Raw genomic sequence first — 13,721 nt, forward strand, 5'->3', positions numbered from 1 at the left:
CCCCCCCCCACCCCACCCCACCCCACCCCCCAAGGCTGGGGTGTGCGTGCAGACACAGGGAGCCGCACCACGGGCTGATCCTGACACCCTCCACCCATTGCACCTTCTCTGCTCTCGCAGCTCAAGGGGGAGAGGCCCCGTTCCCACAGCGCCGTGGGGAAACTGAGGCATGGGATGGGCTGTCCGTGCCTGGAGCTGTGTGCCGCCCCCCCGCCCCCTCGTGCTGGCACCAGAGCCGACCCACAGCCGTGGGACGCAGCCGGCTTCCACGCGTGACAGCCCTGTTCTTCCTCGCTCCGGCCCCACCGCAGCTGCAGCCAAGGGTTTGCCGGAGGACGTTGGCCCAGTGGCTGTGGCAGGGACAGCCCGGTCGATGCCACACGGGCTTGCTGGGCGGTGACCTGGGGGCCGGGAAAACATCCGGCATCTGGGAAGCCCAGGGCTGCTGTCTCTGCCGCTAATTAGTCCAGGCTGCATCAGGGTGGTGTGGGATGGGACCCTGGGAGCAGCCCCCTCCCGGCACCCATTTCTCCAGGCTGTGGGTGTCTGTGCCACCCTGGCCGCCCTGGCCCCTGGCTGACACTGTCCCTGTCCCGGTGGCTCCCAGGGGCTCCCAGACGTATCCCGACCTCTACAAAGACCCCGCTGCGGTGACCCCGGCCACGGGGGTCCCGGCACCCCTGCCTCCCCCTCGCGCAGAGTGGCACTGCCACCTGTCTTCTGTCCCCATGTCAAACCTCAAGCCAGCCCCGATCGGCACCAAACCCGGTGGCTGGTCCTGCATCCGGCCCCGCTCTACGTCCCCAGGCGAGCCTTGCGCTGCGTCCCGCAGCCTGGCACCCCCCCCATTTGACACCCCCTTTCTGGGCCCCGGCGCAGGGGTGGCCGCAGGCTGGGAGCCACCACGCACACCCGAGGCACGCGCCGATCCCACAGCCCGGCCCTGGGATGGGGCCAGGCGTTGCAACATCCTCCTCCGAGGCCGCATGCAGGCGGGCTCAGGGCTGAGGGTGCTGGCACCCATCCGGCACAGCAGCATCCCCGTCCTCACCGCTGTCGCCGGCTGCACCGTCGGCCCTGCAGCTTCTGGAGAGTGGGGAAGGGGGTGGTGGGGCCATGTCCCCATCCCGTCCCCAACCCTGTCCTGGCGCAGGCGGCTGGCAAACCGTGGTGGTGATTCACTGCTGCAGTGCAAGGATGGCCCTGGCTTTTTCCATGAGACAAGAGCAAAAACTTGCTGCTGTTTGTTTTCTCCAGTCCCCGAGGGACGGCAGTGGCAGCCCCAAAGGCGTCGGGGCCCTTGAGACATGTGGTCAGGCCTTGGCTTGCCGGTTCGGGGTCCCCAAGGAGCCACCAGCACTTCCCACGTCCCCTGGCAGGTGGCAAATTCCTCCCCTGGCCCACAGTGATGCCATGTGCGTGCCACGGCTTGGGGGGGTCCCACTCTCCCTTGCCATGTGCCTGCCCACACTCTCGGGGTGCATGTGCCCCCACCGCCCGCCCCAGGGTGTTCCCTGCACAGGGGATCAGGCGCCCATGGGGCAATGCCGCCCCCATCGCCCGGGGACTCCCAGCTGTGGGGTGCACTTGGCTGCTGACCAGCTCGGCGTGGCAGGACCTGACCCCTCTTCCCAGTATCCGGAGCGGGGGGATCTCCCCACGGTGGCACCGTGGCCGGGCAAGGATGCATCAGCACCAGCAGCTCCACGCCGCATACCCCAAAGGCTGCCGTCCCCCATGTCCCCTCCCTGTCCTCCCCAGTGCAACCACGACCTGGACCCTCACCTGCCAGGGACACGGGGAGGCTCTGCCCCAGGACCAGCAGCAGCACTTAGAGGGAATCAAATATTAAAGAGGAGCCATCCAGCACCGGCACAGCTGGGAGCGAGCTGAACCCCGCAAACCAGAGCCACTTACGGGAAGGGGTTCACGTGGGGGCCGGGGGGGGTTGGGGGTCCTCACTCTCCGTCACTCCCCATCACCAGCAGCCGTCGCGGGCAGATGCGCTTGGGGACAACAGGTCCTGCAGAGGAGAGACCCTGAGTCTGGTGCCTGCGCCGCACTCGGGCTGGGGGTTACCGGGGCCAGCAAAACTGTCCCGGGAGATCCCACGGGAGGGAGGGTGTGGCCGTGGGTAAAGGCAAAGGGTGCTGGGGTGACACCCCAGCGGAGAGGAGCGAGGGGCGCTGGTGGCAGCAGCGGAGGCCGCGCTGGCTGCCCTGTCCCCGCTTCCTGCCCCGGCCACATCCGAGGTCGGCGAGGGAAAGGCGGGGGGCGCGGGGGGCTGCTCCTTATCAGCGCAGCCCCGGCTCCAGCCCCGGGCTTCCCCGGGCAGGGCTGGCACGGTGCTGGCGGGACCGGGCCGGGGGGGGGGCGGGGAAGGGAGCTTTGCTGGGCAGCGGGGCACCGCACACCCGCAACGGGACCCCAAACCGGGCAGCAGTGACTCCCCCCCCCCCCCCGCGCGCCCCCTCGGCCCGGGCTCTGCCCCCCCCGGGACGTGGTGCGGGGCGGCCGCGCGGAAGGTGCTGCGGGACGTTCGCGTTTGTCCCTCGTGTGCCCAGCCCCTCCCCTCCGGGGACGGCCCCGTCCCACCTTGTCCTGCCGGGACAGGGACTTTCTCGGCTCTGTCCCCTCTGCCGCTGCAGCCTGACGCGGTCCCACGGGGACGGACGCGGTCCCGCTGCCAACCGCCCCCAGGCTGGGGGTCTCTGGGCAGCTGGGACCGGCAGGGCCCCCGTGCCGCGTCCCTCCCCGGACCCACAGCCATCAGAAACCCGCACTGAGGGGGGCTGGCCCCGCCTGGAGCAGGACACCCAGGGACACCTGGGACAGGGGACGAGCGTGGGAAGCAGGGACACCCCGGCCGGACGGTCCCCGCCCGTCCCTGTCGCGGCCCGTGGCCCGCTCAGTCCCCGGGCTCAGCCCCTGCCCGTCCCGTCCCAGCCGCAGGGCAGGCGGCGGCGGACGGGGGGTCGCCGGACCTGGGTGGGGGCGGCGGGACCCCCCCGGCCTCGGCACCGCGGCGTCCCCGGGGCTTCGCGGATGCCGCTGGGCCGCCGTTCCCGGCCGTTCCCGGCCCCCTCCCGGCCCCCTCCCGGCCTTTCCCAGAGCCGGCGCACGGGCGGGGCAGGATCCGCCCCGGCGGGAGCCCCGAAAGCAAAATCCCGGTGCCGGGGACGCGCCAGCCCCGGGCGGAGCCAGCCCCAGCCCCCAGCCCCGGCCCCGGCCCCCAGCCCCAGCCCGGCCGCCCCCCGCCCCGCTCCGCCCGCCCGTCCCAGCCCTGGGGGCTCTTTGTGCTTCTCGGCCCCTCCGGCCGCTGCCCCCGCCCCGGCCGCGCAGCCCCCGCCCCCTCCATCAGTTCCCCCCTCACCCCCGGGGACCCCAGCCCTACCTCGCTGCCGGTGGGACCCCGCCCGGCCCGGCCCGGCCCGGGTCGGCTCAGCCCGGCTCTGTTCCACCCGGCTCAGCTCAGCTCAGCTCGGCTGAGCCCGGCCCCGCGGGAGGGCCGGGGGGAAGGGCCGAGCTGGCAGCGCCCCCGGCCCCGCCCCGCGCCCCTCGGATCAGGGTCCGGATCGGGCCCCCCCTGCCCCGCTGCCCGGGTTGGGGGTTGCGCTCCCCGACCCTCACTCATCGCCCCCCTCCTCAGCCCGGGTTGCGCCCCCAAACCCCGCAGCATCCCCAGCGCCGAGCCCCCCGTGCCGGCACCCGGAGCCTCGCGCGGCCGAGGGGGCCTGGGGGGCGCAGCACCCAGGGGTGGGACGGAGGCCGCGTCCCCCGGCCTCACCTGTCCGTGCTGGGCTGTGGGAGCGCGCTGGGCTCGGACACCCCGACCCCGCGCCGTCCCGGCTATATTTAGCGGGGCCGGCTCTTATCCGGGTTACTCATTTGTTTACCCGCGCCTGATTCCTGCGTCCGCAGGGGGGGTCAGGCCTGCCACACCGCCACCGCCCCAGCGGGACCCACATCGCACGGCTCCGTCAGGCGGGCACCGCAGCGGGGCCTCGTCCTCCAGCCCGGGAGGGAGACATCCCCAGTGTCACCCACAGCCGCCCCGAGACCCGGAAACGGGGACACAGAGGCTCCCGGAAGGAGGGGGGACGAGGACGCGGGCGCCAGGCGGACAGGAGCCCCCTGCAGCCCCAGCCCCCCGTACCCCGGGGGATGCGGCTGAATGCAGCCCCGGGGGCTCCCACACCGGGGGTTTTCTCAGCCCTGAGCTCGCCCAGCGCCGCGGCCAGCCAGGGTGCCACAGCCCCCGGCACTGGCCCTGCTGACCCGTGGGAGCCGCAGGAGGGGACGCCACGGCCTCTGCTGCCGCTCTTCGTGCTCCACCGAGGAGCACAGAGCCTGGCACTGGCACCTCCGTCCAGCTCCGAAGCACCGGGCGCGCCTGAGCCCACGGGCGATGTGGGAACCATCCCATCGGGGTGATGGTGATGGAACCGGGTGATGCCTGGAGGCCGGAGCAGGAGGTTCTCCCGCCACTGCCTCGGCACTGTGGGGCTGGAGACCCCATCCCTCCACCCCTGGGTGCGGGGCAGCCTGGCACAGCGAAATCCCAGGAGGAGGACGACGGTTGGAGCCGGAGGGACAGCCCGCGGAGCTGGGAGCAGGAGGGGCCCCGCCACAAGCAGAACCCGGCTCAGCAGCCCGTTGCCCCATCCGGATGCCGCCCGGGTGTGCCGGGCCTCCCGCCATCCTGGGCCGGGGTGCAGCTGCGCTCTCAGAGGATGTGGGCATGGGGGTGCCGAAGGCCCGGCCCAGCCGCTGCTGCTCCCTGGGAGCGTAAAAGAGCGGCGCCTCTCGAACCCAGCCCGGCCATGCCGCGGCAAACCACGAGGCAGAGGAACAAAACCGCATCTCCCCAAAAAACACCGGGGAGAAGGGCACTGAGAGCAGCCAGGGCTGGAAAAACCACCCGGCCTTCAGCCGGATCCGGCCCCCGAGCCGGCCGCGGTGGCGCCCGCCTGCTCCCGTGCCCAGCAGCGGCTCCATCCCGGGCTCACAGTCAGGGCCACGGGGAAAAGGCAGCGCCTGGCAGGGGACGAGCCGTGCCCAGGCTGGGGATGCAGTGGGATGTTTTTGGGGGAGTCTCCCCCTGTGTGTGTGTGCCCAGGAGGGAGAGGGGCTGTGGGCAGGGGGGCTCTGCCAGGCAGTTGAGCGTGGGGGGCACCCAGCCCCCGGCTTTGGCGTTTGGGCTTTTTTCCCCCGTTTTCCCCAAAGCCACCCCCGGCCGGGCCTTCGCCAGCTTCCTGCCTCGAACCCCCCCCAAGCCACGCAGCCGCTCCACGGCTTTAAATAACCCACAGGAAGGAGAGGCCGGGGGGCGCGCCCCAGCGGGGCCGCCAGCCCAGGGACGCGCAGCAGGACGCGCAGGGGGCACCCGTGCGCGAGGCGAGGGGCTGGGGTCTCCCCCGTCTCCGGGCGGTGCGGGAGCCTCCGGAGCAGCGGGGCCGGATCCTGCCAGCGGCGCTGAGAGCAGCGGGACGGGGCGACCCTCCCAAGCCATGGGGGAAAATGACGGCTGTGGGGCAGCCCCACGGCCAGGGAGACCCCCACAGCAGGGTCCCAAGTCTCCGCCCCAGCGCTTGGGGACCTGGGCAGCCCCCAAGCCCCTCTGCTGTGGGGCTGCACCGGGGGGGCAGGATGCAGAGGGCCGTAGGGAGGAAACGACCTTGCTGCAGCGGCTGACGGCCAAGATGGAGGTTTCCCAGAGGCCGCGCTGCCGGGGATGACTCAGGCACCGCCATCCCCTCCTGCCCGCTGCGGCGCAGAGCGGAGACAGGGAGCTGGCGGGGCCGGGGCCACGCGGGGTGATGCCAGAGGCGCGGGGCTGTGCCCCCCGGCCAGCACCCAGGGGGACGGACGGCAGGACATCCCAGCTCAGCCCCCAAGTGCTCCCGAGGGCGCCCCAAACCCGCCGAGCGCCGCTCCAGGCCCCGGGGACCCTCTCAGCTCAGCCACAGGGGTGTGCGGAGCGTGGCCGCCCCAAGCCGCTGAGGCGCGGCGTGGGAGGGAGCGCAGGCCACGGAAACCGGATTTTTCCCTGTAAGGAGATGTCCCGTCCAGCACCCCGCTCCTCCCCGCCCCAGGCAGGCGCCTCGCAGCCACGGAAGGCCTCTCACCCCCCAGCCCGGGTCGAGGGAGGCGGCGGCGCTCCCAGGCCGGGGAGGCTGAACCCCGGGGGGGAACGCGCCAGAAAAGCGGCTGGGAGGGCGTTTGGCCCAGCCAGGGCTGCGGCAGCGAGAGCACGGGGGCAGGGCTGCGCGGCAGAGCAAAGGGCGCCAGCTGGGGAGGGGCGGCGCTGGACAGGCCTGGCAGCGGCCACGGGAGCCCGTGGGGCTGGGCGGGGGCCGGTGCGGGCAGCGGGAGTGCGCAGGGCCGGCGGGGACAGGGTGACGAAGCGCAGAGGCACGGGGGCGAGGACACCGCAGGCCCCAAAGGCGCAGGGAGCACCCAGGCGCCGGTGACGACGCGCAGGAGAGCCGCACAGCGCCGAGCAGCGCAGGGTGCCGACACACGCAACCCCACGGCTTAAACAACCTCTATTTATTTGTACCGAAGTCTCGGGGTCCCTCAGGACCTTATCTCAGGATAAAAGCAAGGACAAGGAAAACCTCGGGAACGAGCCCTGTGCCAGGCCAGGCCCTGGGGAAGTCCGCGGGACGGCGTCTGTGGCGCTGGGTGAGAGGGCCCCTGCCCGCTCCCCGTAGCGGGGGTCCAGCGCAGAGTAGAGCCGCCCCTCACCTGCGGTAACGGTAACGCTTGAAGTGGAACCAGAGCTGGAAGATCCCATTGGCAAACTGGCAGCGGAAGCCGTGGCGGTGGGAATACTCCCACTCCCGGTTGACGATCTTGAAGGCGATGTCCTCATAGGGCGGCCCGGCGTGGAAGCGCAGGATGGCGAAGTCCTTGTTGTCCTGGCAGGCCTCCAGGAAGTACTCGGGCGTCGAGCGCTTGTCGATGAGGTCGGGGTAGAAGATGTTGAACTTGTAGCCCTGCACAATCTTGGGCGGGGGGTTGTCGAAGTCGTAGTGGGTCTGGTTGTACTTGTTCCACTCGAAACCCGTGTGCACGCGGTTGAAGAAGCGGGGCTTGCGGGGCCGGTACTTGTCAGCCCACAGGTAGGCCTTGCCCGTGAGGGGCATCTCCACGCTGAACTGGGCCTCGTCCGCGCCCATGCCCTCCTTGGCCTTACGGAAGAAGATGTCATCGGCGCTCTCGGTGGCATCACCTGCGGGGAGGAGAGGGGGTCCGGTCCCGCGGTGCCAGCCAGGCCCAGGCTGCGGGGACGCCGCTCCCGGGCACGCAGCGGGAGGAGCGGCAGACGCCGGGCAGGGGACGCAGAGCTGGATGCGGAGATGCGCACGCTGCCCGGCGGACTCCGGGTGGGCACCAGGCTGAGCTGCGCCGGGAAACTCGTCCGAAACATTCTTCCCAACTGTCCGCAGCCCAGGCAGCCCGGCGGCGCGGCTGGGAGCAGGGAAGGGCGCGATGCGGGCGCCACAGGGAACGTTGGCGTGAGCCCCGTCTCCCCGCTCCTGTCCTGGCCGCAGCGCCCTTCGCTGCCTGGGGGCACCGCTCTGCCCGGCCAGCTCTGGACGCGCGCTCCAGCCCCAGCTCCCGTTCGCCCTGCTCCAGCCCCGCGCCCCAGAGCGCACTCGCCCTCCGCGCCAGGCAGCGAGGCCGGCGGGTGCAGGCTCTGCCCATAGAGCTCCTACCTGTGACCTGGAGCTGCTGCCGCAGAAGCAGCAACCGGTGCGCGTCCTCCTCAGCCTCCAGCACGTGGGCATCGAAGGGCAGCTCGTTGGCGCCCAGCAGCCGGGGGCTGTACTTCCCTGCGTCGTAGTCATCCAGGCTCTGCTGGATCAGGTCCTCCTCCATCAGCACAGCTTCCCCCTCCGCCTCTCCTTTGGCCTCCGCGTCCGGCTCGGCCTCTGGCTCCGAGGACGGCCCCGGCTGTACCACAACGCTCTCCTCCGGATCCAGCCTGCAGGGAAGAGAGAAGAGGGAACTGGGACGGGGATGGTACCCTTGTTCTCTGCCCACCTGAGCTCTCTCTGTGGGAGGACGGCAGCACGAGGCTGCACTTTCCGTCCTGGACGGCTGCGTTCCTCAAGGAAAGGGCTGCGTACCTGTCACTGGGGGAGGCCGGCTCCCGCTTGATGATGGGGAAGAGAGGTTCGCTCTCCACACCCTGCTCCTGCTTCAGCTTGTACAGCTTCTGGCGCAGCACATCCTGGTGCCGCTCCCGCAGCCTGCGAGGGGATGAGCCGTAAGGTCCCACCCAGGAGAACCACCTCACGCCCGCGCTGCCCAGAGCTGTGACACCCACCGCTTCGGGCAGAAATCTGCCGGGTTTTACACAGCTTTGGGTCGAATAACCCTCCAGTTTGGTTCCCTCCTGGAGACCTCACTGTAAACACCACTGCTGGAGAAGGAACCGAGCGTACCGCCCTTCTCCCCACCTTGGAAAAGGTACAAAACCTCTCCACCAACAATTCTGGGTTTGTGCCTCCCTAACTCCGCTTGCGGCGGGGCCTGCGCTGCCCCTTTCCAGGGCCCTGGCAGGGGGACAGTCCTTGCTCTCACCTGGCGCGAGCCATGTAAGCCTTCAGCTGCTGCAGGAGGCTCTCCCAGTACCCAACGTCGAGGTTGGGTCCTCCTGCCCGGATCTTGCTCTCGATGCCCTGGTACAGCACTTGCAGCTGGTTGTACGTCTTCCCCTTGAACACGGACTGCACGTCGGAGCTGACGGAGGCGTTGACGCCATCCCGGCGCTCCCCTGCGCAGACAAGGGCAGCCGGTCGCGTCCCCGAGCACCCGGCCCGCCTTCACTCAGGCCCTCCTGTGCTGCGCCCGACAGCGGAAGGGTGGAGCCCAGCAGGGGACGGCCGCCAGACGCACAGCCTCCATCCAGCAGATCCCAGAGAACCCCCAGCAGACCGAGCGCACGCAGCAGACCCTGCACCACCACCGCTCACGTTCCCCTTGACACAAGGCTCTGCCCCCCCGCTCACCTGGTCCTCCTTTCCCAGAGGCCTCCAGCTTGCGGAGCTTGGCTATCTCGTCCTCTGTGATGATAGTCATGTCTCTCCAGAAATCCACGTTCTTCCCTTGCTCCAGCTCCATGTAAACCTGCGGGCAGGAGACAAGCAGGACATCAGGCGCCTCCTCCGCGCCGCGGGCAAGGAAGCGCAGCCGAGGGGGGGAGGCCTTGCGCTGCGGCCCCTCAGCCAGCTGCGGCACAGGGGCGGCAGAGCCGGCACCTGTATGTCCTCCACCAGATCCTCCATGTCAGAGACGGTCAGGCCGTTCAGGAAGGTGTAGGGCTCGTGCATCTCCACGGCCAGGTCGTCGTCCTCTGCGCTGATGTACTTGGCCAGAAGGTCGATGGGTTTCGCCCTCCCATCCCGAATCCGGATCTTAGACCTGGGCAAGAGGAGAGGGGCAGCGAGCGGCGCATGCCGTCCTCTGCTCCCCGGCGAGCTCATCCCCGCGCCGCCGCACACCTACCGCAGCTTGGCCTGCTGCAGGTGGAAGTTGTCCTCCTGCTCCTCCCAGGTTTTGAAGTGCTCTGCCTCTTTCTCCCGCTGCAGCATCTCCAGCTCCTGCTCGCGCATCGCCTTCTCCCGCTCCCGCTCCAGGCGCAGCTGCTTCACCTGCCCAGAGCAGAGCGAGACGTCAGGCCACCCCCCCACAGGACATCCACTTGAGGACGCAGCCGTAACGCTGCTCGCTGAGCCGCCGAGCTCCCGCGATCGGCCAGAGGCTCCCGGGGAGCCCGGAGCCACACGGAAGGAGGCCAGTGCGGGGCAGGGGGCTGAGCTGCTCGCTGCCAGCCCTTTGGGGGACACGGGCACAACCGAGTGCCTCAGTGCCATCACCTGGCACTTGTCCTCCTCAGCACCCCCCGAGCCAGACTCAGCCCCAGCAGAAGAGCCGTCTCCCCCTGGACTAGCACCAGTCGGAATAGCGCGGCCACCTCCCGTCCCGCAGCCTCTGGACCCCCAGTGAAAACAAGGGGATTTCCAGGTGAGTGACTGGGAGAACTGGGCTGTCCACAAGGTGGGAGGGAGGGGACATCTGATCCCACCTTCTGCAGCTCCAGGCGATTGTCCTCCTGGATTCGCTTGTTCCTCTCCTTCAAGTCCTTCTCATCCAGGTGGCTGATCCCTTTCTTTTCCAGTGCCTGAAACAGAGGGGCCAAGAGGAGCCATGAAATCCAGCAGCCTCTGCAGCCCCTCACTGGCCAGCAAATGCCACCACATCCACCCGCTTCTGCTGCTCCAGCGAGCTCTGATCCTGTGGAAGGTCCCCAAATCCCCGAAACCCTACTCCTGAAGTGCCTCAGTGAAACACGGGCTCCGCCCAGGGAGGCCACCTGCCCTGGCGAGCACTGACACACCAGTAAACACCCAGCGCTCGGCTCCCAGCCGGTCTGGTTTCCTCTCCTGCACCCAGGCCCACCTCCTCATCCCACATCCCCGGCTAGAGGCCTTCAGGAGAAAGGGGGGGGAAACCCCACTGAGCTTCTCAGAAACACCCAGCTGCTGCCCTAGACGAGCACTTTGCTCTCACGAGGCTACTTTTAGCACTACAGAGGCTCCCACCCCGAGCCAAGGTCCCCCCCGATGCCCCACTGCTCCTCCGCCCTGTTCCATGGCGGCCGCAGGGGTGCGATCCCCTTCCAGCAGCCCCCCACCACACCCAGGCGCAGAGGAGCACTCACCTTGCTCCAGATGAAGGTGCCCAGCAGGTTGTTGTCCCCAAAGGGGTTGTCGGTGTTGGTGTAACCCATGTACTCCTCTCCCCACCCCATCTTCTCCCGCTTCTTCCTCTCTTTGGCCTCCTTCTTGGCCAGCCGGCGAGCTCGTTTCTCCTCGGGCGTCTCCAGGGCTTTCATGAGCGCGGCTTGTTTCTTCTTCTCCTCCTTCAGCCTCAGCCGCTCCTGGAGGCTCAGCTGCTGCCCCGTCTCCTCCCTGCCCCGGGAGCGCGGCGGGGAGGGAGAGCTGATGGAGGACACGGAAGATTTGGAGCCATCTCTCCTCCTCCGCCGCTCTCTGCTCCGGGCTCTCCTCTTGTCCCGCTCGCGCTCCGAGCTCGAGCCGGAGGAGCGACCCTGGGACCGCGAGCGGCGTTTCTTCTGGCTTTTATGGTGCTGGTCCCTGCTTTTGCTTTTCTTCTTCCGTTTCTGCCTCTCATCGCCAGAGTCGGAGCTGAGTAGGAGGGGGGGAAGTCGTGTTTGAGCTGGGAGACGGTTACAGGCTCGGTGCTCCGGGGCGGGGGGCGCGTTTAGCTGCTGCGGACGCGGTGAGGCCCAGGCCCGGAGCGAGCAAGCCCCGCGGTGTTTTCCTGGCGGGGCCCGCGCCCCCCGCACATCCCCGCACGGGCGGGCTGCGTGTCGCGGTCACCACCCCACCCCCGGCCCGGCCGCGTTCCAGGCCCCCCGGGCTCCCCCGGCGCCTCCACCCCCAGCCGGGCACCGAGCCCCCCGCCCCGCCGCGGCCCGCTCCCCGCCTCGGACGAGGCCCAGCCGCTCCAGGCCCGGTCCCCGCTCACCCCGAGCTGGGCTCCCGGCGCCGCTCCCCGCTCCGGCTCCGCCGCCGCCGCCTCTCCCGGCTGCCGGAGCGCTCCCGGCCCCGCTCCCGCCGCGGCGAGCGGCTCCCCCTCCCCGCCCCCCGCCGCCGGGCCGGGCTGCGCGACCCCGCGCCCATGGAGCTGCGGCCCGGCCCCGCCCCGGGGGCCTCCGGCAGCGCCCGCCGCCGCCCCGCGCCCGCCGGCGCCCCGGCCCGCTCCGCGCAGCAGGCGGCGAGCGGGGCAGCCCCGCGCGAGGACCCCGGCGGCCCCGCCCCCTTTTTCCCCGTTTTTTCACCCCAAAAACGAGAGGCGGGCGCGCGCACGAGAGAGCAGGCGGAGGCGGCAGTGAGCACAGCACAGAGTACAGAACGCTTTATCACAGGGCCGGGGGCACACAGCGTCCGCGGACAGTTCTCCGGGAAAAGGCCTCCCCGGGCTGGGGGAACCCAAACCTCAAAGCAGCCGCGAGAGAGGGAAAGCGCTCGACTTGACCCCAAAAAATGAGAGAAACATGGCAACGCCCGCGGGCCGGCATCCGCGCCCCGCTTACAGACACGCGTTACGCGGCGCGCGGACCGCGGGAACACGAACGTCCCACGGAACACAGGGGTGTAACGCAGACAGAAACACAAATCCCACGGGCCGCCGTACGCCCGAGCCGAGGCTTTCCCCTCGGCCTTTTCGGAAAGAGCCGGAGCGCGATGGAGGCCGAGAATGAGATGGGGAACGCCGGGCTGTGGGAGCCCTGCGAGGAACCGGGGCCACGGAGCCCACACAGACGCCGCTCTGCCTGGAAAACTTCCCAAAGCGTGATTTCGGCACGCGCGGCCGGGCCGCTCACCGCAGCGGCCCACAGCTGGATCCCCCGCGTGAGCATTCCGGGCTCCCTACACCCGCTCCTCGGTTTGCCCTGTGCCTGCGAAGGGCAGAGCCGTCCCAGCGGCGGGATGGCGAGCACGGAGCGGGACGCGCCACGTTCCTCTCACCAAATCCCTACCTGGTGGGCAGCAGCCGCCTGCAGTTTGGCAAAAGCCCCGAGCCAAAAGCTCGCCAGCAGCCTGCGCGCCAGGCGACGTCCCGCAGAGCGGAGGGCCCGGCGGGGACGATGGGGGGTGAAGGAGAGCGGTGGCAAACAGCAACGCGTCCCACAGGGCTGCTCTGACCTCGGAGTGAAAGAAACATGGTGCTGCCTTCGGCGATGGAGAGCGGGGCTTACGGCAGGGACAGCACGTGCCTGCGGGCGGGGAAAGCCCTGACGGAGAACGTGCAGGCAGCTTCTGTCCCGGAGGAGCGGGAGGGACATCCAGACCAAGGGCGGGTGCTGGTTCTCTTCCCCAAAAAAGGGCCGACGCTCTTCCCCGTGGGTGAGACCTAGCCCTGCGCCCCTCTGACTGCGCATCCTGCCCAGGCAGCACTGACAGCACCCGGGAAAGGCTCCGGCTCTCCTGCTGCAGCGCAGCGGCGCGGTACGAGCGAGCTTTGAACTCCAGGTCCGCGCAGCCTCCATGGGAAGAGGCGGCCGAGCAGTTCTGCAGCACAAGCGAACAGCACGCAGCGCGGAGCACCTGCCAGCCTGGAAGGGGGAGGTTCTGCCCCAGGCCAGCATCTCCCTGAAGGAAGGTCGCTCCTGTCCCCTCACGCTGATCAAGTTGCTCTCAGCCCTCTGCGCGGCCTCTCTCGGGACCGCCCCTCCGCAACCAGCCCTGTTCACGGCAGAAGGTTCGCCGTTACAGCACCGCACAAGGATTGGCTCAAAAAGCCCACAAAGGCTTGAGGAAAGATGCTGGGAATGAACGTGCTGCAGAAGGTCTGGGTTTTCCCCACATCTCCTGGGACCAAGCGCAGCTCCAGCTTGCAAAGTTCATTCACCGAGACACTCCAGGACAGTGGGGCTCAGACGCTCCCTGCGCAGAGGCTAAGCAGCTCTAGAGCTCCCCAAAATGAGGGGAAAAAAATAAAGCCTCCATCAGTGATGCTTAAACCGTCTTAAACAAGATGTTTGATTTGTCGGTGCAAAGGCCCGGCAAGGCTAAGCCCCCGAGCAGCGGGTACCAGGGCAACCAGGCCTCGGGGGGGACAGCGCGAGCCGGGCCTCGGGGGGGGGACAGTGCGAGCCCGGCCTCGGGCTCCTCCGCAGA

At 69.6% G+C, this 13,721-nt stretch overlaps 1 protein-coding gene across 2 annotated transcripts; it reads right to left on the reverse strand.

Annotated features, from left to right (window-relative positions):
• Positions 1-6,597: 6,597 nt before the first annotated feature.
• Positions 6,598-11,728, reverse strand: CACTIN (cactin, spliceosome C complex subunit). 2 transcript variants are annotated; one of them, XM_086767495.1, is made up of 10 exons: positions 11,566-11,728; positions 10,736-11,222; positions 10,100-10,195; positions 9,520-9,665; positions 9,273-9,435; positions 9,024-9,141; positions 8,596-8,788; positions 8,139-8,261; positions 7,725-7,993; positions 6,598-7,237 (listed from the first exon to the last, which is right to left on the reverse strand). In XM_086767495.1, exons 1-10 carry the CDS (start codon positions 11,718-11,720, stop codon positions 6,747-6,749), a joined length of 2,241 nt encoding a protein of 746 aa, XP_086623621.1. In that variant the 5' UTR covers positions 11,721-11,728; the 3' UTR covers positions 6,598-6,746. The 2 variants fall into 2 exon arrangements, with proteins under 2 accessions (XP_086623621.1, XP_086623619.1); XM_086767493.1 differs by having other exon boundaries at positions 7,725-8,017.
• Positions 11,729-13,721: the final 1,993 nt, after the last annotated feature.

This window comes from Chlamydotis macqueenii, chromosome 26 (assembly GCF_036417535.1).
Source record: "Chlamydotis macqueenii isolate bChlMac1 chromosome 26, bChlMac1.mat, whole genome shotgun sequence".
NCBI classification, from domain to species: Eukaryota; Metazoa; Chordata; class Aves; order Otidiformes; family Otididae; genus Chlamydotis; species Chlamydotis macqueenii.